Source organism: Cupressus sempervirens, chromosome 9, assembly GCF_028749045.1.
Source record: "Cupressus sempervirens isolate cs-2001-9-10 chromosome 9, ASM2874904v1, whole genome shotgun sequence".
NCBI lineage: Eukaryota > Viridiplantae > Streptophyta > Pinopsida > Cupressales > Cupressaceae > Cupressus > Cupressus sempervirens.
The window spans coordinates 483,364,760-483,389,607 of record NC_143126.1 but is presented as its reverse complement, the minus strand read 5'-3'; the positions used below and the strand labels follow the sequence as shown (position 1 = coordinate 483,389,607).

The window sequence follows — 24,848 nt, the reverse complement described above, 5'->3', positions numbered from 1 at the left end:
AAAAAGGTTCCACCATACTTAAATATTCTGTCAATGTCTAAAACTAACTGTACTAAATATTTACTAATTATTGATGCTCTTGCCATGAAAGCATAGAATTATATACAATAAACACACGGATAATTCCAAAGTGGGATGAATTTCAAAGAGAGGGATGACATGACAGATTAAATGATTTCACCATACAAATTTCCTCTGTAAAGAAAACCCTTCAAATATTTTTAGTAACATCATCCTATGGCATCATCAATAATGCAACTTTTTTGAAATATTTGTTTAAATGTTAAATACTTATAATCAGGATGCCATGCAATTTGCTTAATTTCTATATATGCAATGAGGATAAATAGTTTTCTCCATGACAAGACACTGAAAGAGTTATTGTAACACATTCTCAAAATTGGATACTTTTAACTTTAGTTCTTCCCTTATTCTTAGAACTATCTGATGCATATGCTCACTAATTGGTTACTGCATGAAAAGAATGTTTAATTCCAGAATGCCAATTTGAAGTACATACTCTGATGCCACTTATTCCAAATTGTTTGCATTATCAAAATATAGCCCTAAAGACGTAAACACTGCAAATTATTTATCATATTATTCTTATTAGTTCTGCTCGGAAATATTTTCAACTAATATTAGAAGTTCTTTATTCTCTGTTTGTGATGTATATTTTGGCTAGGTTATCTGGGTAACTTTCTCATGAAACTTTGACTCTGTTAATTTTAGCGATACGTTTGCAGGCCCATTTAGGGAAGCAACCAATTGCACGTTTCTACATGCCGCCAGAGATTGATTACAGACTCTCTTTACTTCCACCAAAAAGCAAGGGTCTGGTGCTATGGTTAATTGAAGCTAAGGTATATACTATAGATACTCAATTTTTAAACTGTATCTTCTTTGCATATTTATTATTATTAACTTTACAAGTAGTTATTTCTCAGCTTTTTTTCCAAAAGAAATGTTTTTTTATCTCCAATTTCATTAGCTCCAATCTATTCTCTCATCAGTAATTTTAATTAACTGTTCACATTTTGATTTCACCACATTGTAAATGCATCAGAATTCATGTGTACTTGATGACATTGTAAGAAACCCATTTTCTTTCTAAAAGCATCTATTTTATATCAAATCATAAAAAGCAAGAGCAACATGGAGATATTATCTTTTTCGTGTAGCTTTCTCATCAAGCACAAGGAAAGATACTATTACTGCTTTTGCACCTACTTGTAAAAGTCATCTTTTTTCTAAAGACATTACTTTATGCTATAGTTCCACCACATTGGGGGATGGGGGGATTGGGGAACAGAGGGACAAGTTTTCGGGGTAGGGGGACAGAGGGGCCTTAATTTGAAGACAGTGGGGGGACAAAGGGGGGACGGTAATGGGGGGACCAAGGGGGTTGTATATATTATACATATGGTACTTAAAACGCTAGTTATGTAAAGATTTATTGCAATATAAGATATAAAGATGTAAAAGAGTAATACTTGAACATTGAATCGAATTGGAGCATCAAACATTGAACATAAATAGTCAAATCAGCAAATAGTTAACACCGGGACTCCCCCCCATCCTCGGCAGAGTCGGTGGAATTTGGTGGCACTGCTGGGGACGGGGGAACGGAGTCCCCAAGTCTCCGATGTGTGGGGCAAAAATGGGGGGGACGTGTCCCCATGTTACTATGCTTTATGCATACTATGCTCTACTAATTTTCAACTCAAAGGACTTGGGCCAATCTCTTGGGAAGGATATTTTTATGTTTTTTCCAATGTAAGAAATATTTTCAAACCTTAGTAGTTTCTAGATCTTATTGCCACAATGACATGACCCCTTATAAGTGTATCCTGATATATCCTTTCCATTTTAAAGGGATTATAATGTAATCTAATTTTAATCTTGTAGGTATGTTTCATTGGTAGGTGGTGTGAAATACAATTTCTATATTTTGGCAGGAAACTCGAATAGAACCTTTGATTCTCAATTTATCCATTCTTGCCTTGAATACATGACATTACCCTCTATTTGCATGTTGAGTTTTCTAGTCACACCAGTACCATAGTTTTTTTGTAGAGTTGTGGATCCTTGGCCTTTTGTTCAAACTTCAACCATAGTGAGATAAAGGAGCTATGTCTTAACTTGTCAAGAAGCTCCTTTATAGTTCCATCATCAATCCATCTCTACGGTCCAACATCTACTTATCATATCACATTACACATAGAATAAAATATATGAGATTGTTCTCATGTATTACTCTTTGTGTATAGTTTAATGATCTATAAGTTTAATGTATTTCTTCGTTTGTAACACAGATCCATCAATTAAAAGAATCCATTCTTTCTCTTCCTAAATATTTTTATACGAAAGCAATTTTTTCTACTGTTTTGTTAGTCATGGAATTGTAAAGTAAAACACTTAATAGGAGATGACAAAGAATAAGTTAAAGTGATGCACGAGCATCCCTAGCTCATAAGTAATCTTCAACAAACAAACAGATATTGTTTCTTTGTTATGTCTTTCTATTTGTTTACAGGTTTTTCATTCTGCATTACAGGTTATAATGTGTGCTTCCTTCTAGGTAATCTGGAAGGTTTCACTTTGGTTTGGCCTTGATGCAGGGGAGTTTGGTTGTGGTCTTCTTGCCACACTTGTACAATAAGGAGTGTTCAGTTTTCGCCTCAAAATTGATAGTCTAGATTTTGTGGCAATGATGTGATCATGTTTCATTTTTGTTATCAGCCTAGAACTTTAGACAACATTGATTCATCCATTTATCTCTCAAGATCATTTCCTTCAAGTTCCTTCCATTTAGTTTCCTTCTTGAAGATGACGACTTTTCCTGTGCAATTTTGAATTCAAAATTTATTTTGTACTAAGACATGAGACTGCTACAACACTGGGATCTTGGTTTACTCTTGGAGCTTCTAGCATATCTCAAACAATCCACTCCTTTAGATCCTTATTGAACAAATAAAATATAATCTGAATAATGAGTTTATTTTGGGAGGTCATTGCTAAACTCTTGAACATGATAACAATTTTTTTGTTTTGTATGAATGAGGATCTCCTGAACTTATGAAGGATCATCGCTTTCTCCAGAAAATCTCTATCTTTTGGTATTCTAACAAGATTTCAAAATTTTGACACCAAGAATCAAGCTTATGTACTGGATTTTCACATATTAGCAGCTCATAATTTATTTTTTTATCTATTTAGTATTTATGTGTTAATACTACATTATCTTTGTGTGTGTTTTATAATTTATTGAATTGCGTGGGTTTGGCCTTAATGGTATTAGATTGAGGTGTGCTCCATATGCAAAATTTTGATCTCCTAAGATCCAAGAGAATTCTATGTGTACAGAGTGTCACGTGTACCCACCCCCATAGAGATTGTTACCCTGTAGTTGACATCACCAAAGAATTGTTAGTGTGGGCTAAATTTGGATCATCAAGCAAGGAAATTAGACGAGGTCACTAAAATTTTGAGGAGGATGGATTGGAGAATGGATGCAATGAAAGTAATTCAAAGGAGAGTATTCATCCAATAGGATGGCTCTATTGGTTTAGAGGTGTAACATCTGGTTTTCTAGGGTCTAAATTAACATCTAACAACTCAAAGAATGCAGTTATTACTTCATTTCATAGGAAGATAGTTATATCATTCATGTTCATGTGAATAAGATTTACCCTTAAAAATCAGTTAGACAAAATTTTCTTAACTAAAAACTTGAAATACCATCAAATGAAATTACTACCGAAATTGAAAACCACATACCTCGGAAACTGAGATTGAAATCAAACTAGGGATGCTTCTGCAACCATTTGGGTTAGTCCACAGATACCATTAAAACAATATAACATGACGACTATCATCTAAAAACCGTTATTTCAAAATCAAATGATGATTACAATTAAATACCACTATATTTAAAATTAGGGCATCAAATACCACTGTATCAGTTAGGGCATCGTTTAGCATTGGTTTAGTTAGGGCCACTGATACCATTGTATCACTTAGGGCTTCCGATACCAGGGATTCAATTAGGGCTCTTGATACCACTGTATCATTTAAGGTTCCAGCTATCACTCAATCAATTAGGGCCTCAAATTCCTTTCCTTCCGATCACTTAACTGTGTTAGTAACTGAAGATTAGAAATATGCTTATATTTGATATTCATATAAATGAAAACAATCCACGAATCTATCTCTTGCATCTAGGTGTAAAATAACGGTAACAATGTAAATAAAAGTGATAATACCTGTTTCTGCTAAACAATTGACTGCATAGCTTCTCTGTTTGACGTACGATTGACATCTTAGGAAGAGGTGAAACATTGCCAGGGGCTTAACCACCCAACCTTGGACCACAACTTATCCCCACATGATCTCTAAGAGAAAGGCCCTCCCTACTTGGAATAGACAGGGGACATCTTGCCATCCATTGGCTTCCTAGTAATTAACTCACCACACGACTTGGCAGCAAGAGATCACAGTAACAGGAATATGCATGAGCTATTAATTAATTCATTTTAAAAATGATAAATGTTGTTCGGTCATATTTGATACTGATTCATATTATTGATGATTCTTTTCTTTCACCTCATCACCCATCTCCTTGGCTACACAGCCGGGTGAATCCTAAGTATTCGGAATTCTCAGAGCAGACAACTCTGTCAATTATTCAAGAAGATTACATACATGCAGTATTTCACACTTCGTGATTACATAATTATGTTCTTTAAAGATTTCAAAATTGAATGTTTAATTAATTTAATCATAACTGATTTCTCTACCATGTTCTTGCAGAATAACTCGACCTCTTCACCTTTTTCATGGCTTATCTGCTGGTGAATTCCTCGGTGTTACAAATACTCTAAATATGTTTGGAAGATTTATAAAAACATGTACATTGATGTGGATTTACGTAATCAATCAAGTTTAATACAATTTCCAAATGAATTCACAAATGATGTATATATATACTCAGAGATACTGGGTGAATGATCTCATATACATTTCAAAATACAAACAGCTGGTATTATAATTTGATCTCTATTTAACATGCCTAGCTGGCTATGGATGGATACTCAAATAGAAAGAAAATGATTTGAAAAAAACAGAACATATTTAATTCATTCTCAACCCTGTCAATATGAATCAGCTGAAGATAGCCATTAAACTCAATAAAATCGGTTCGTGATTTATATTGCCTCTGTGGTATTCATTTTTGAAATTAGGAAGATCCTCTTTTTTTTTAGTCGACTCATCGTGGGAAAATAAAACAAGAATATATCATTATCAGAACTCATGACCTGGGTTTCATTTGTATCTTGCCCTCCTGCAAATCTGAGGCTTAAATCGGGCTTCTATCCAACAGCTATCATAAATAGCAAAGTAATTGTATTTGCTATACCGTAGGGATTTGGGTGCAAAAAGTGTGACTCGTAGCAGGGTGTTTCTTCCTCCTGCGGCCTGAACAAAAGAACTCCCATGGCCTCCTTTGCTAAGTTCTTGTTGACGATGAAGAAGGAAAAAGGATTCAATTCGAAAATGGCTAGATATGAATTCTGAAGTTATTCTGAGATTAACTTGGCTTGCAAAGCTTCCAGCAAATGTAAGGTAGAGATAAATTGCACTACGAAGAAGAGAGTTGTCTCCAATAAATCAATGGTGTTCTAAATAATAGTCGGCCATGTCTAATCGGCTACCTTCAGTTTAAAAGAAATCCATTCGAATTCCCAAGATGACCATTCGGATTCCAATTATTAAATTGATTATGAAGAGAGAAAAGAATAAAAGAAAAATAAGAACTTGGAAAGAAGAATTGGAAGATTATAATTTGAAATTTATAATAATTCAATTATTATAATTCGAACATTATTATAATGTACAACTAAACATCACTCTATTAAATTATTAAATGATAATGGTGCCAAATTATTTTTATATTGTATTAATAAGCACGTATATAAATACTTATTAAATATTAATATAATATGATGAAAGATAAATTAAAATCCTTTAAGATATGTTTTATATTTTAACTCAATTATTTTATTTAAATTATTTATTAAATAACTCATGCGGGTCCTGCAAATGTATTCTGTTCCAAGTTGCTAGGTCCTCTACCCATCTGCTCAGTGACGGTGATGCTCCTACCTAATTCTTTTCTGACAACGCTTCCACCCCACTAACATGCTCCTTACAAGGAAATTTTCCACTGTTAAATTATATTATCATAGTAAATTATTTAAATAATCACAACACTTAACCATCTTCTTAATTCCATGAATTTGTGATTAACGATCAACGAGTATGTCATCTTCACTTGAAATCATAACGACTAACTATCTTACCATTTCGCCAGATTATAACAAATTAAACTGCCAACTAACTTCATGCGAACCTCAACGGCTATATTTCAAGTTAGGTCAAAAGTTGGGATGTAACAAGAGGTTATAGGCTTAGAAGAAGAAAATGAACATGCAAAAGAAAATAACACCAACACAAGAAAAGAATGATTGGTTTAGGACCTATCAAGCTTTAACCAAAGCATGCAAATGCAAGTGCCAAGTTTTATAGGTCATTGAACCCTAAAGAATCATAGAGATGGAACGGGTACTCAAATTTGGAAACATGTTAAACTGGAAAGAGGGTTGGAGTCACCTGGGCCAAGTTGAAGGGGTATGTTGGATTTTGGTGAAAGGAAACAATGTGTCAAAGATTGTAAGAACAATAAAGAGATGATCATACATTGAGATTAGATGGCTGCCAAATTGAAGGATAAGTTCCTTCATATGGATTGACAATTGGATGTGCTTAAGAAAATTTAGAATCTACAACAAGATGAGGTTAGTGTGAAGGAGTCCGCAAGGAATTTTACAAATGGGCCATTAAGTTTTCACATCATGATATAGATCAAGAGAAGGTAACACAATAAGTTAATTGCTTGTGGCTTGGCATCCAAAAATGAGAATTTTGTGCTTCTATGCTATCAAAGTGGCACAATAATATACCTCGAAGGTAGAGAAGTTGATTAGGAGACAACATATGAATGTCAAAGAAAAAGGAAAAACAAGTGGAGGAAGAGGTTGCTCAAGTGTTGAAAAGCCTAATCAAGGTCAAGCAGGATAGGGATAAATCCCTCTTAATTCAACCATTAACAAGCACAATATTTTGAATCTATTTAAGAATTGAGAAAGATCTAAATCACATAGGAGAGGGTTACATAGCACCTATTTTTAGTGCAAGGATAAAGGCCACCAAGTTGGTGAGTATCAATAGACAATGACTATTAGGAGTAGGAAAAAAGAAGATAATCACATGTTGCTATGGCACATTAAAAAAATCAATAGGACCAACTGACAGTGATTGAAGCATTAGAGAAAGGGAGGCATTCATGATGAGAAGGCTATTCTTGAAATAAATTATGGAGGACCAAGAAACAACATAGTAGAGTTTTGCATGGTTTGTAAGGTCAAAGGAAAATGTTGCAATGTGATGGTAGATAACAACACCAACAGCTTACTATCAAAAATGATAAATGAACAAACTCGAGTTGAAAAGGATGATCCACCTCAACCATTATAAAGTTGTCTTGTATGGAAAAAGGACATCACATCATGGTGCAAGAGCAATGCAAGGTGAGCTTCAACATTGTGACCTTTAAGAGAAATTTTTAACATCGTACCTATAGATCACTATCATGGCCTCTTAGAAAGGCCATGACAATTTATCAAGAAGGTTGTGCATGCTTGTTAAACAATACCTACTACAAAATAAATATTTTAAATATTAAATTCAAAATCCTTTTAAGAATCCAAAGGAAGAATATAGGATTGAAACGCAAATATTATTGATCTCGAAGGATTTCTTGAGTTAGCAAGAAAGGTGGAAACTAGAAGGGTCAAACTAGAACAGGCAATGTGAGCTAAACATACCACAAAGATGGGAAAGTATGATAAAAAAAATCAATGAGTCATTGTGGAAAGGTAGTTCAACATGTTTAGGAATTGCAAAGGATGCTATGGGACAATGTGTCCAATGAAGTGCCCAACAAAGGAAAAGACAAGAATACTTTGTCAGAGGAGAGAAAATTTTTTGTGATTGCTCATGCAACCCAATTATGTTCATTTTCACCATCTACTAATTCCAAAAGTAGAAGATTGTTGGGTAGTGGAGAGCATGCTCATAATGGAAAAAGGGAGAAGAAAGCGAAAGGAGATCGTAGAAATAAGATAAAACTCTCACATTGTAACACCAACTGGTCCTTGAAGTGTGCTTGAATCTAAATGTGAATTTTAGATCAAAGAAGTAAATACTAGGAAGAGAGAGAGAAGGAAAATATTGTGTTACATCCCAATATTTAGCTCAATTTAAAAATGTCCATATAGCCATTGAGAAGTCGGTTGACAAGTAAAATTTGTTATGATCATGTGACATGGTAAGATGGTTAATCGTTATGATTTCATATGAAGATGACATGTTAGTTAATTGTTATGATGTTATTATATTATTATCTTGAAATCTTGGAAAATTGGTTGCTCATTCCTAGGAAGTGAAATGGTAGTTAGTCGTAATGATGCTTCATGAACAATAACTTGTTATAGAAATTATGATTTGAGGAGTATGATATTATCATGAAAAATTTCTTCCCTTACATAAGCACATTGAAGGGGGGGAAACCATTGCCAGTAAGGACTTGGGCACAAGGGCACCACCTATCACTGGGCAAATAGGTATGAGTCTTGAACCACCATGGCTAAGGGTAAACGTCTAGGCAAACAAGAGTGTACATTGGATGACCATGAGCTACCCAATCAATTCATAATTCAAGAAAAATGTTAAAAATTTAAAATTACATAAAAAATTGTTACCTTTTTATAATTGAGATTATTTTTTAGTCACTTGAATATAATATATTGACACCATGTTATCTTAACATCTGTACTTGCACCTACATGTATATATATATACATACACACACGTGGGTAAACCAATATAATGATACAAAAGAATTACTTCATTAAATACATGCACATATATATATATATATATATATATATATATATATATATATATATATATATATATATATTTATATTTATATCTTTAATTTTGGCTCCGTATTGTTTGAGCGATTGACAACTTCATATGAGCTCATAATTCTTAACATTTAAAAACGATGGTGTTACTTTCTTTATTGACCAATAGCTGGCCATACATTGCCACCTCAATCTCTTTCTTGCAACTGAGAGGCGTTGCAAGATGCTTTATTTATTGCTCTCTACACAACCTTGTGATCTTTCTTTCTTTTATTGTTTCCACTTCCTTATACTCAGCAAGCATTCTACCTTACACCTCAAGAGTCGAGTCTATAGTTATGTTAGGGTTCATCAAGAAGCTCTGCAACTATAATGAAGCTAGCAGAGGCTTCGGCCTTGTCATCCTTATTTGCAAATGATTCGAGTGGGAATTTCACCACATCATAGCTCGTGCTCTCAAGCCGTGCTAGGCAACGAGACAAACAACTATAGGTTATGCAATCATCATTCTTTATAAGTTGCCATTTATATATATATATATATATTGTTCATTGATGATACTGAATGTTGCAAACGAAGGATCATTTAAGTTGCCAAAAGAACTAATATGTAATCTCCAAAACATCATATGATGCCATATTCATAGAGTGTAGCTGGTAATACAGTCTTGTGAATAGCATAAATTGACTTTGAAATCTCTATAAATATTATTGCAACTATTTTCCCATGGCATATCTTGTGCAAGAAATATTTATAAGCAAGCACTGAATTATTGTTGTGCATGATAATCGACCTGACTTATATAAAGGTGTCGTTAATATGCCTTTGAGATAAGATCAGTTCGAGGTGTTAAAGAATACGGTGTTAAAGAATACTAAATGCTTAATCTGCTACTTGATTTGTACATGATCTCGGGATCTCCTAGGATACACCTCAAGACCAGAAGGGTCAAGCAATAATGGGTGTGACGAGAAACATCCCTATAAGGAAAAAGGAAAGTCAGAAATGAAGGAGATTAAATCATAAAACTATATAAGTAAAATTGAGTCAACTCATGGTTGTTTGGTAAGTAACACATGTTGTCAAGTTGAGCTATGGGTTGATACTCGAAATACTAGAATGCTTAGTGGTTGGATAGGGTGTCCCCTAGCTATTTTTCTAGGTAGAGAGGGCCTTTCTGAGATGAGATTGTGTGGGGGCATTTAAGGGTTTGCGGTTGGGAGGTTAAGCCCTTGACAATGCTTCTCTTCTCCACTAGATGCCATGGCTTGCACAAGACAGAGATATGATCTGCATTCAAATATGTTCTGGTAATGAGTATTTTGCTTTATATTTGTAATCTCAAGTTGAAAAAACGTTAGATGATTAATATCGTTTAATTAGTTATCCCCTTCAATGCTTAGAAATCAGTTTCTTTTTAATGTATTAGGAAATCAGTTGATTTTGAAATTAATCATGAAATGTGACTACCTATATGAGATAGGCTTATTTGATGGTTGTTATAATTGCCCTTCATTCATGTGAATATGAATATAAATGTATCTTGTATTTATTTCTAATTGTCATAATTTAGCAATGGGAAAAAGGGATGTTACAGTGATTTTGCTTCCCTAAATGGTATCGATTATTATGATACAATGGTATAACCACTGTGCCCTAAGTGGTATATGTGGACTAACCCATGGTTTTGCAGATCTTGCCCTAGGCAGATTCCGGTTTAGGAATTTAGGGTATTACAAACTTAAAATCCTCAATTTAGTTTTAATTGATTATGCATTTCAATTTGTTGGTTATGATATTTCAGTTAAACTGATTGCAACCGTTAATCTCTTTCACATGAGCATGTAAAATAATTGTTATAATTGCTTTCTCATGAATGTGAAGTAGTCACTATATTTTGATGATAAGCTAGTTGTTAGATAAGGCTTGGGAAAAGGGGTTATTACATATTGAAATCCTTGTACAAATAAGTTATCACAATTGTTACGAGTTGTGGCCACAAATAAAGTCCACTACAAGAGTTAAGCAACAATAAAATGATTAGTAGAGGCACTTGTGGAGAATAATGCTACAATGCGATTATAGAAGGTGTTGAAGCAATCTTAGTTGTTGGGGCATTTAGTCTTGGCCAATGATTATGGTTTTGAGGAAAACACATATAATTCAATGTTAAGTTGCTCCAAAGTGAGAAGTGTGTAAAATAGTAATGCTAAAGTGACATACTAACACATGGGAAAAGACAAGATGAAAGGGGATTGGCAATACTCTTTTAAACAAGAATGAAACTTAAAAATTTTGAGGTTTTTGCAGTGGAATTTGAACAATAACACATAGCAATAGAGGTTGAGGTGGAATAAATGATAGAATCTACCTTAAGGTGTTAGAATACATTTTAATTGAGAACTTGCAGTAAGGTAATCTATGTTTTAACTTTGAAAAATTGAAGAGGTGCGCTAAAGATGGCATTGGAAGGAATTCGACTTTTAGAAATATTGACACTTGGAAGAGGTGTGCAAGGACACTCAATAGAGGAATAAGGTGCAAAATTGAAAATAGATAAGTTGGATCCATTGAGAAGCTTTTCAATTTCAAGGAATGGGAGAAACTGAAGAGGAGTTAATACATTGTGGAGCAGATCAACTCATTAAGAGGTCATAGAAAATGTATGAGCCTTTTCCATTTTTCTTATCTATGTTTTGTTAGAATATGTATTTCTGTTGTGCCAAAAGATTACCTGTTAAAGATACAAATTCCAAAGATAAGAAGATCCACAAGAAGTGGTTAGTCCATGTCTTGAACCCAAAGGATGATGTTAGTGACTATTAGATAAAAAACCCCTCCAATGTCACTCAAGGAGATTTGAACTTGTGACACTATGTGAATACTAGTTTTTAGAACACGGTTTTCATTGTGAAAAAAGATTGACACGTTGACACCCAATACAAATGCCAAAGATAAATGGATCCACAGGAGGTGGCTCGTCCATGTCCCAAATACAAAGAGTGATGTTGGTGACTATCCCAACATGTTTGAAGGGTGTGATAAGTATCGGTCATCAACTACAAGAATGATCATATTACTCAACCGTTATTCTTTATCACGAAGCTCACAAATTTCCTAACAAAGGTGTCTAATGCAAGAGCATCCTTAGTTCATCAACAAACTTGCATCAACCAAGATATTTTGTTTCATTGTCATTTCCTTGTATTTATTTACAAGTTCCTATTTCTTTACTGCAACTTTAGAGTGTGTTCTTCCTCCTAGATGGTTGTAAAGGTTCCATTATGGTTTGGTCTAATGAAATAAAATTTAATTGTAGCCTTCTTGCAACACTTCCATCTCGAGGGACATTCAATTTTGTCCTTAGAATTGACATTCTAGAGTATGTGGTAATGGTGTAAGCATGCTTTTCCTTCATTTTCTGTCGAGAACTTCAAAGTTCAAACAAGAACATTTTAATAGGTTTTTGTTGAGCCCCTCAATGTGTAAAAATGAGGATTTCCCAAACTTATGAGGGATTTTTGCTCATTCTAAAAACGATCTATCTTTAGTATCATAGAAAGATCTTGAAATTTTATAATTTAGCCTAGCACAAAGAATTTGGCATGTCTGCCAAGTGGTAATGAATTTTCCAATATTAATAAAGTATCATTTTTGCATTCATCTACTTATATGTCCATTATAATTTTTGTGTGTTTTCTACTGTTAGAGATTACTTACATTAATAAGACATGCTTATAACATGATTTTAAGGGTAAATATATGTTGTACTAATGTCAATACTATTAAAATATAGCTTCAGTAGAAGTGTTTTGTACATGATTCTCTTCATACATATATCTACTAACTCTCTCTCTCTCTCTCTCTCTCTCTCTCTCTCACACACACACACACACACACACACACACATAATGTGTAATGTAATATAATATAATCAGATGTTCATTATCCATTACCCGATACTCTTGCTAATATGTGTTTGGCAAATTAATTAGTATCGGTAATAATAATACTACTTAGGTCTTGTTTCAAACTGTTGATACATGCCCACGTAGTAATGCCCCTACGGGGGCATGTACTTCTCTCCATATGTATACTGCTTTCTGCCAAGAGAAAAGCATATTAATCACATCGGCAATGTCCTATTTCCTCTTCGGCAGATCAATACTCTGAACAATACACTAGTCAAGGAAACAGCATTATACTGTAGTTAATATCTAATATTATTAGATTGTTTTCAGTCTGAATATATACATTAGCAATTGTGTCAGACATTCAGTCTGAAAGATATTCAGACTTAATCAATTAGATTGAAACAAAAAAAGTAAATAGAAGATCTATTTACAAATCTCTATCAGATATCCTTGAAACATTTACATGGTATTAGAGCCATCCTGATAGAAAAATTCAATCGTAGAATTGTTAAATATCAAATTTTAAATATCTTAAATTCAAAATGGTGAATCACATAAGTTTAGAAGATAGAGTTGAAGGGGCTTCAAACTTTGCCTCATGGAAGATAGGAGTAATGATTATTTTACAATAGATGGAATTAGAAGAATATATAGAGTCAAATAAACCGATACTAGAAAATGATCCAGACAAGACAACATGGAAAAGAGACAACAATAAAGCCATGGAGATTATCATAGATTTTGTGAAGGATCACATTCTCCCCTCTATATCAAGTCTTAAGACAGCTTTTGAGATGTTTTCCACAATTAAGAATACTTTCAAAATTAATAACACTAGTAGATTGCTAACATTGAATCAAGATCTACTCTACTATACATCAAAATGAACAATGGAGAATCAATTACGTCTTATTTTTTAAGAATTTCAAAGTTGAAAAATCAACTTGCGACTATTGGAACTCAAGTAGATGACAAAGAACTTAGCATTATAGCTCTAAAATGATTACCACTATCTTGGGAAACATTTATTCATGGTCTAAGTTCTCGACCTGATCTTCCTAAGTTTGAACTACTAAAAAACGAATATACTCAAGAAGAGTCAATATTAGTTTCTAGAGGAATCAGTTTAAATCAAGAGGGAAACATTCAAGCTCTTCAAGCCAATACCAACAATAAAGTAAAGAAGGGTAAATTCAAACAAAATAGAAAGGAATTCAAAAAATCATACAAGAAATGAGATTGGTCAAAAATACAATGCTTCAAATGTGACAAATTTGGTCACACTCAAACTTTTGCCCAGAACAAAAGAAAATTCAAGCAGCTCTAATAGAAATAAAAGATGAAAAAGATTAAAACTTTGCATTCTATCTAGCACTCTTAAGTGAATTAAATTCCAACAAAAACACTTGGATTATAGACAGTGGAGCATCACGTCATATCATAGGCTTTAGAGATAAATTTGAAAGCTTTGAAGGATACTCCTTTGAAGAAGTAACCATTAGAGACAACTCTACACACTTGGTAAAAGGTATTGGATCATGTTCAATTTAACTAAATTCAGGCATTACTCTTCAACTTAAGAACATTTTTTTTGTACCTGGCATAAAAAGAAATTTGGTCTCTATCTTCAGTCTTGCTGATCAAGGGTATCGAATCACCTTCCAAGAAGATAAAGTACTATCTTGGCCAAAGAATTCCAATATCAAGAAAGCTATATCTGTTGGATTTAGAGATGGAAGTTTATATAAACTTTGTAACTAGCAAAATCTAGCCCTAAATCATGATGCATCAAACACAAATGAAATATGGCATAGAAGACCAAGCCACCTTCATTTTCGTGCCTTATCATCCATAGGAAAAATTGTAACTGGGTTACCTAGTCTTAAACCTGATCATTTAGGCATTTGCAAAAGATGTGCCCTGGGTAAAAGCACAAAAGGGTCCTTTCCCAAAAGTGAACTCAAATCTAATTCTGTACTTGAACTTATTCATATTGATCTATGTGGTCCTATGTCTGTACCTTCACTAAATTGATGTCTCTACTATGTGATCTTTATAGATGACTATTCTAGGAAAACTTGGATTACTTTTGTAAACAAAAGAAATCACTCGAAGTGTTATCCAAATTCAAAGAATTCAAAGCCCTAGTTCAAAACCAGTTTGGACAAAAAATCAAAACCCTAAGATCATATAATGGAGGTGAATACATCTTAGAAATCTTTAAACACTTGTGTTTTTGTTGGGATTAAGAGGGAGTTTTCTATACCATATAATCCTCAACAGAATGGAGTCACAGAACGGAAAAATAGATCCATTATCAAATCAGCTAGAGCTATGATGCATGATAAAAATCTTCATACCTCTTTTTGGGCTGAAGCTTCTAATACTGTGGTTTATATTCAAAATAGATGTCCTCACTCAATATTGGAAAATACAACTCCTAAAGCAATATTTACAGGCAACAAACCAGACTTAAGCCACCTCAGAATATTTGGGTGTCTAGTTTATATTCATATTCCTAAAGAAAAGAGAACAAAATTAGAACCATCTAGAAAGAAGGGTATACTCATTGGATACAGTGAATCAACCAAAGGTTACAAGATCTATGTCCCTGGACAAAGAACCTGTAAAATTTGAAGAAGACATTGCCTTTAATCTTTCCAAAAACATTGATGAATCATACTCAAAACCTACTATTGAACTAGATGAGAATCCTTCAATAGAGAATCAGAGGGAGAATGATACTGAACATATTACACCTCCTACCTCAAATTCTGAGAATACTGGAAATCCTAATAATAAAAAGAGACCACTTTGGGCTAGAAAAATGATAGAAGAAATCATATAGAATGTGATGTAGCGGTTAGAGAAAACAAGAGAACAAAGAATCATTCATGCTATGTAGCACTACTCTCCGAGCTCATCAAAATAGAGCCTACAAATGTTGAAGAAGATTTATCAAGAAAATCTTGGAAAGACATAATGATTGAAGAATATCAATCCATACTAAAAATGATGTGTGGGATGTTGTACCCAGATCGAAGAATAAATCAGTCATCTCTTCTAAATGGCTATACAAAATCAAGCATGCACTAGACAATAACATTGAAAAATACAAAGCCAAATTTGTAGCTCATAGATTCTCGCAAAAGGAAGGAATTGATTATGAAGAAACATTTTCTCTAGTCACCTAGTACAAAAGTTGCATGGATACAGATACAGATATAAATACAAATACGGTATTGCGTATGGATAAGACCATTTTTTAAGATCCCAATATGGATACATCTAGATACGACATTAATAAGTATCACATACAAATATATTTAAGACAATTTTCTAGGTTACTAGAGGAGTTTTTCATTACTTTGAAAACAATATTGACACATAAATGCTACATAAATATCTATAACTTAATTGTAGAGCTGCATTAGAAGATAACCCAACAAAATGGGTTGCTGAATAGAAAAAAATTATGTCTTTTGGTGTGGGTTTTGTTTATATCATTTTTTTTAAAACAATTGTATTGATAAAGTTTTTTTAAATTAAATTTGGGAAGATTTATGCCACATCTTAAAAAATCAAATTACGTAGTATTTGGCACGCTTTGAAAATTAACTTTTTTTAGGTAGACATGGGTACAATATTCAACATGTATTCGGGCAGTATTGAATATGTTTCCACTTTGGATATAGGGATACGTGCGCCCAAGGAAGGACAAAGGAGTTTTTGACATCTCCGTTCGATACACATCTGTTAGGACTATCATAGCAATTGCAATGTCCAAAGGGTGGGCAATTCATCAAATGGATGTCAAAACAACATTCTTAAACAGTGAAATTAAAGAAGTATATATTGAGCAACCATAAGGATTCATCACTCATGAAAAAAATTCTCACATGTAAAATAAAGAGAACATTGTATGGCCTTAAACAAACACCCAGGGCATGGTATGAAAGAATAGACAACTATCTCACAAAATTAGGGTATTCCAAGAATGAAGTTGATCCTAACATATACTTCTAAATAAATGGAGATGATATGATTATTCTTGTATTGTATGTTGATGACTTACTAATAATAGGTGAAGAAAATCTTATAGCTAAAAGCAAATAGGAACTAATGGCAGAATTTAACATGAAAAACCTAGGACTATTTTAACTAAGTTTGGAATGATGGATTGTAAACTAGTAAGTTCTCCTATGGAAGCTAATTTACATAAACTAAAGAATGACGGATTTGAATCTGAATCTACTAATCCTACTTATTACGGGAAGATCATCGGGTCACTGATGTACTTGGTTAACACTCATCTTGATATCTGTTATGTAAATAATTCATTAAGCCAATTCTTGTGTGAACCAAAGAAGATACACCTTATGGAAGCTAAGCACATCTTACAATACTTAAAAGGTTCAGTTGGTATGGGACTCGAATATGATCAAGTTGAAATCAATCTTCATGGTTTTTCCTATTCTAATTGGATAGGCAACTCTACTGATTGTAAGAGTACCACAGGATGTTGTTTCAGTCTTGGGTCAGCAATAATTTCTTGGTTCAGCAGAAAACAATCTTCAGTTGTCTTAAGTTCCACTGAAGTAGAATATATAGCCTCGTCCATGGGAGCTAGAGAAGCAATATGGTTGCAAAAGTTGCTAGTTGGATTGTTCAAGAAACCTTTGAAGCCAACTATCATTCACAGTGATAATCAAAGTTGTATCAAGCTTTTGGCAAATCAAAGTTGTCTACACACACACATAGATAATGTGTAATGTAATATAATATAATCAGATGTTCATTATCCATTACCCGATACTCTTGCTAATATGTGTTTGGCAAATCAATTAGTATAATAATACTACTCAGGTCTTGTTTCAAACTGCCGATACGTGCCCATGCAGGGACATGACCCTACGTGGCCATTGGCCACTTAGAGTCATGCCCCTACGGGGGCATGCACTTTTCTCCATATTTATAGTGCTTTCTGCTGAGAGAAAAGGATATCAATCACATTGGCAATGTCCTATTTTCTCTTCAGCAGATCAATACTCTGAACAATATGCTAGTCAAGGAAACAGTATTATACTGTAGTTAATATCTAATATTATTAGATTGTATTGAGTCTGAATATATACATTAGCAATTGTATCAGACATTCAGTCTGAAAGATATTCAGACTTAATCAATTAGATTGAAACAACAAAAGTAAATAGAAGATCTATTTACAAATCTCTATCAGAGATCCTTGAAACATTTACAAATACGTCATTGTGTTGGTATGTAGCCTTGTACCTATTAATTTGCATCCCACAATTTTTTTCTAGTGTTCCATGGGGATGCAATCCCTCCTAAAGTCTATCAGTCATGATATTGACACATTTCGCTCAAAGATGGGACATTTTCAAGATGTCCCTCCTAGTAGGAAGTTCCTTAGGTCCCTCATACATACCTAAAAGTATTACTCATCTCCCACATCTAAAATGTCAAAGCTAATCATCATGATGATCACTTTGCGTCAAAGCTTAAAATAAACAAACAAACAACACACTGGCATGTAAGAATGGTTGACCCTGGATGAAGGAAATACTTACATGATACATCCATTAATGGGAGTTTCCTTAAGTCCCCCGAACATCTGCAAAAACATTGGTCATCTCCCACATGTAAAACATCTAAAAACTTCATGATATTTTCTTTTCTTTTTGTCAAACTTTGAATAGACAGACAACATAATATCATGTAGAAATGGTTAACCTTGGGAGAATGGAATTCCTAAATGATATTAGAAGCAAAATAGACTGTTAAAAATAATTGATTAATACTTTTGTTTACTCAGATGTACACTTTCTTAACTTTGGAAGTCAGTGTTCAAATATTTGATATATTAATTCATATGTTGATGACACATTGAGCTTAGTAGAGAGTAGAGGAAGCAATGAGGGTGGTTGGGTGGTGGTAGATGTTCATTGTTATCAAATTTGCATAAGTGTTCATGAGTTTTTCTGTCTGTTTTAAATAGTTTACTAGAACTAAGAAAATAGAGCAGGAAATAAGTAAAAATATTCGAAAACGGTAATATTTATGTCTTCACATGTGTAGCCCTCATCATTTAGGCTAAACAAATTCTCTGATTTCACTATTCATCCGCTAAAGATTGAAGATCTGGTGAAAAATATTTAGTACTTAATGTGAGTAAAAATAGTGATAGAATCAGGAAAAATGGCATTGCCCTTAAACACTGCAAGGGGCACTATCCATTGATTTCACTGGGGTCTCTGACTGTCAACGCCATCAAACACTAGCCATCATCACCCCATCATACCCAAATCAAGGGCTTTGGGCCCCCTTTCCTGCCATTCTGAAACTTCCCGAAACAATGTTTTCTTCTTAACACATCAAATAAATGTAAATCAAATTTGACCCTCATGGGAAGTAACATGTATAGGTCAATAACAGTCAGAATATTTCCTTCATTCAAATGGCAACCATCTGTTTTCCAATCTTCAATAACAGTGGCATTGGCAAAGGAAATGGAAATTTCATTGAATTTCTGAATATGCTCATGACAATGATTTTTTTAGTTTTAAAATGGCCTACTTCACATCTTCATCCATAACAATTAGTGATGATCTCAAGTACAGGTTTACAAACCATTTAGGTGTACTTTATACTTATTTATTATATTTAGTTTATAATGAAAAGGTAAGTTTCATAAAGATTTAGACTAAAATCCTCTTACAATCCTGGGTTTAAGACATAGTTATAATGAGGAAAAGGTATCTCTGCATTCAGCATTGCTTGAGCATTTGCCTCCTGTATTTCAAAATATGAACAGAAATTTTATACATTCAAAAGAAAAATGTTACAGCCATTTTGATCAAGACATCAACAAGTATTTATACATAAAATGGAAAACAATTCAAAATAATATCTTGTAAAATGTCTCTAAATGTCTCCAACATGCAGTTTAAAGGTAAAGAGGTAAGGCTGGTAATAAGTCACTTTGCTAGAGTCAATACTAAGACTGCAAATTGTTAATTTACATTGTGTATGTTTTGAATAGTTTTCAGTCAGATGTTATTCTTGGTCGCAGCAAGAATTTTCATTATATAAAATTATTGGAATCTGAACTGTGCAATATTTTCACTTGCCTTGACATTGGCAGGATAATGATGAGCCAATGTCATGGATATATCATGATTCTCATCTAGGATGTTACATGCTATGCATAAATTCTCATGTAATTGCAGGTTGTTTAGTAAAGTTTATCAAGAGGTATTCCTGCCTTGCCATCAACTTTAAGATACCTATTGCATGGTGTCAGTTGAATGATGTGGGGTCTATGTCATTCAAACAGTTGTGAAAAATAAGGACTAAAATACAATTTCAGCATTCCTTTGGCAAAGCATGCATATCGAACTAAATTGGTGGTTTGAAAACATAATTCCTTATAAGAAATCTCTAAATAATATATCTAGAATGAAATTTTATCTGATTACTCAAACAACCACAGGTCCTCTCAAAAACAGAACTACAATTTCTGGCATTGCTACCAACTTTACGGCCCAATGTTAAAGTGATTGCACAATGTGGAAACTGGTATGGTTGAATTTATTATAAATTTCCTTTGCTCTTTGTTATTGAAAGATAGGTAGCTTGTGCTTGAAAGAGTGTGATTGTTCAATTTGATGCGATGTTAACCTATTATGACTGAGCAGGCGTAAATTTAAGTGGAAACCATTACAAGAGATCATAGACCTTCCTTCTGAGGAAAAGTTGCTTAAAGTTGATAGCTAGAAGTGTGACTAAAGACTCATTTTTGCCCACAATCAACAAATATTCTTCCCTGATAGGGAAGTGATGCAGGTTTATGGGTAATCATTGTCCACTGCACTTGCATTGCCTCCTTGATGTGTCTGTTTGTGCTGGCTGTTCTAATTATAGTATTTCATATGATAAAACAGTCATTTATGACCATTTAAGGAATATTGTAATTTGGTTCATATACCAAGTACCCGTGTATAAGTTAAATGTACTTATTATTTGCGGGCAAGCATGTGATTGATATTTTTCATTGCTCTATCATCATCTTCAAAACATCAAGTTGCATTCATAATATTTCGTCTTTAATTCAGTTCACGAATGATAATTATGGTCCACCATAGTTATATTGTTTCGTTGATATATTTCAATTTTTTTTTGTTGGCTAGTCTGATTACAGGGTTCTGTACAACAAAACATTCATCCATGATCAAGCTGCACCATTTCTTCCTCACACAAATTTATCATTCAAGATGTGTAACTATGCTACATTTCGAGACGTAAATAGATTTATACATGTTCTTAATTACCTAATATTTTTGTATTTTTAAATATGATAAAGCATGCTTCTAAGCTTTGCCCTTCCAGATAGTAATACAACTTTAAAATTGAATTCAACAAATAAGACAACTACGTTATCGAAAAGGCTAGGTACAGAAGCATGTGTTTGACACTTAGAAGAAACACAATTTGAGGTATGGGAGTAGACACAAATCTTTCTACAGCCTGATATGTAGCATGGTAATGCTACAAGCTAGGGTTGCCATTGCACCAAAATATCAACATGTCAATGCTCGATACAACCGCTAGACTTATAGAATACAGGAGATGGTTAAGCCATGTCACAAATCTCAAAGGGGAATGATGGCATTTAGTCCAACAATCCCCACCTTGGCATTATCCGTGGAGAGTCAAACCTATGACCAAGCTCTGATACCACTTGTTACAAGCTAAGGTTGTCGTCGCACCAAAAGATTGACCTGTCAATGCCCAATACAATCACTAGACTTCTAGAACACGAGATGGTTAAGTCATGTCACAAATCCCAAAGGAGAATGTTGACGATGAGTCCAAAAGGTAACACATCTTGAAGTTTGAATGTCAAGTTGAAAAGATTAGTGTGAATGAAATATAACAACTAACTTAATTTTACAAGCATTCCTTAAGAATAGAACTTAGAAATTAGTTGAAATGTTGTTATGTTGAGCCTAATCAGACTCGGAGGTTAATTTATCCCTTCTTTATTCGACATGGTTTCCCCTCAGAATATTTTATAGGGGTTTGGGGGCAGTGCCCCCAAGACATTGTCAAGGGGCAGAGCCTTAGATGCACTCCCTTTCATAGTACAAGGTGGGATCGAGTAGCAACGCCCGCGCAAGGGTTTTCACGAGCAGCGCCCCCGAAAGCTCAACTAACTTTTGCATTGTAAAAGGTATTTGTTGCTATGTTTCTATTGAATGACGTATTCTAGCCCTAATTTTGCAAGAGGCAAAAAACTTGTATAAAATGGCTTAGGGTTAGGGATCTCATAATGCATGATGAGATAGTAGCTTCTTGTTGCGGTATTGAACTATAAGGGATTATAGATTGTAATCAGGGTGTAATCACTAAATAATAAAAATATTGGACTAGTTGTTGGTGGACGTAGTCCAAGGATTGGGTGAATCACGTTAAATCTTTGTGTTTTGTGTTCTCTGTTATTTGGTTTATTATTTTTTTGATATTGGTTATATTTGCATGTAATTGTTATTTCTGTCTCATTAATCCTAACATGAAATTCATTTGTTGTTACAAGTTAATATATAGATTGGTTGTGTTTTTTTATAGTAGGACTTTTTTGTTTGGGTTTTTTTAATTTGATGTTGTAAGTCAACCACAATTTTTATTTTTATTTTCCATTCGTCTCTGAAGATTTCCTCATCAATGATTCACACCAAACAATTTATATTCAACAATTGTGTGGCATCTTTTACCTTCAACAAGAAATAGTTATTTCTTTGGATTTGAATATATCTAATTAGAAGATTAATTACATTTTGATATTTGATTGTTGTATTGTTTTGATTAAGTAAAAACATGTTTTGAAAGGACTCGGAACCGTTTACACAGCAAAGCATAGTATCAATAAAAGTCCAAGAGGAACTATGCAACAACACCAAAAAAGATAAACAAGCCAGTATAGAAAGCCCTAAAATAATAGGCAAATGAAAAGACAACAAAAAGACAACAACGGGACAACTATAAGGTCTTTAGCATGTCAGCAACCTGATCAGCCAAAATGTTCATGTTCGCAACAGAAACCTTGAGCTTATCGATCTCTTTATCATCCTTGATCTCTATCTTCTTTGAATTTTCCCTTGTGCGTTTACTGGGGCCATTATCATCCTTCATCTTCTTTGTACCCTGGTTCTTTCTCTCCTGCTCCAGCTTATCTAGCAAAATCTCAATATTATCAGCAATAGCTTTCAAAATGGAACAACTTTGATCAACAATCTTTTTCAAAACATTCTCAATGCCCTCAACTCTGCTATCCAAAATATCATTCTTCTTTTACATATCCTTCCTTAATTGATCAACAACTCTAGTTTTAACTTCAAGAGGTGGGACTCTCTTCATCATATTAGTGACTTCTTCAGCATTCCCAATCACATCCGAAAGCCCATTCAGATGCTGACCTAAAGTCTTCCCACCCCTATTAGTTTTTCTTAGTTACTTGAACTCCCTTCTGAGATCCTGCATTTGCTCCTTTATACTGTTAATGTCCCTCCTTAGTGCACTAGGGTTTTGAAAACATTGTTCATAAACCCATGATCTTTCGAGACAAAACTCTAATTTAGATTATCCTCATCCATGTCCAGATTGCCTTTCTCAGCATCAACATCATAATTATCTTTTTCCTTAGCCTCCCCTTGAGGCATATTCTTCTTACCTCTCAAATCCTTCTCCTTCAGGGGATCATCATTCAAGAGGATGTTCATACATCTCTTAGTTTTCTTCGTTTTATTTTTGGTTTTCATTCTTCTACCAATTGTTCCCATGATAATATTTTTTCCTTTACTCTTCTTCCCTTTTTCCTCTATAGTCTCCTTCCTCGGTGCCAGTGTCTGTCTCGTAATACTCCACCTCATTGCTTCTCCTTCTCTTAGATGACAAGCCCATAGGGGTTAGATTCTTTCTCTTCTTCTCCACCGGCGCAACTTCCTCCTCCTTAGTTTCCTCTTCATGGGGCCTCTTCAGAATCACTCCCCTCAGTATCACATTCCAATGTCTTTTTACTTGCACGGGTTCTATCCACTTTCTTTGATTATTCTATTGTTCTTTCAAAGTTTAAACATGGTTTTGTCATTAGCTAAGAGTCATGATCATGTTTAAGGTTTTTGAGAATTAATAACACACTCAATCAATACATTAAAACACATGTAGGGAAATGTTTGTATATTCACATCAATTTCAACTATCCAATGTCAACGATCTGAAAGAGAATGACTAAAACTTTAAATTTTGAATTTCAAATGGTATGGGACTTTTTGCAACACATATGGAATTATAAATGATTTACAAACATATTTAATCGTACTTGGATGTCAATGTTATCTTAGTAGCATAAAAATATCAATTTCAACTGAACATCCATTAATAGTTCAAGAATTTGTCAACTTTATATAATAGAATGAAGATGAACTCCTAATTTATACAATGTGCATTGTTCTTAAGTAAGGAAAAATGGATAATGTCAGTTTCAAAGAGAGTAGAAGTTCCAAGAAAGGAGGGAGGGAGAGAGAGAATTGAACACAAATAAATAGGAATAGGAAAAACTTATATGAAAACAAAGTTAAAACTACAAGTTTTTTAAATGGGGAAAACTTATATGAAAACAAAAGCTCTAAATTGAATGTAAATAAACCTCACTTTTCATCATTAGATAATAATTGGATTTGAATAGGAACACCTAAACATATGATCAATATGTATGCTTTTTTTAATTACTCAAGAGTCTTGAAGTTTTAAAATTTGTATTAATGAAAATATTGTTTACATGTACTAATAAAGATTAGAACAAAAT

General features: G+C 33.6%; 1 protein-coding gene across 3 annotated transcripts in view; it reads left to right on the top strand.

The window, feature by feature from the left end:
• NDHN (NADH dehydrogenase-like complex N) overlaps window positions 1-21,080 on the top strand; it is a 32,694-nt gene extending 11,614 nt beyond the window's left edge. Inside the window, exons 2-4 of one of the 3 annotated variants that reach the window (XM_089800672.1) lie at window positions 747-863; window positions 20,478-20,563; window positions 20,683-21,080. In XM_089800672.1, the coding sequence (XP_089656798.1) occupies window positions 747-863; window positions 20,478-20,563; window positions 20,683-20,761 (282 nt within the window). In that variant the 3' untranslated portion in view covers window positions 20,762-21,080. Of the gene's footprint in view, window positions 1-746; window positions 864-2,557; window positions 3,002-20,477; window positions 20,564-20,682 lie in introns of those variants that run through there. The other 2 variants (XM_089800673.1, XM_089800674.1) reach the window with 2 other exon arrangements.
• Window positions 21,081-24,848: the final 3,768 nt, after the last annotated feature.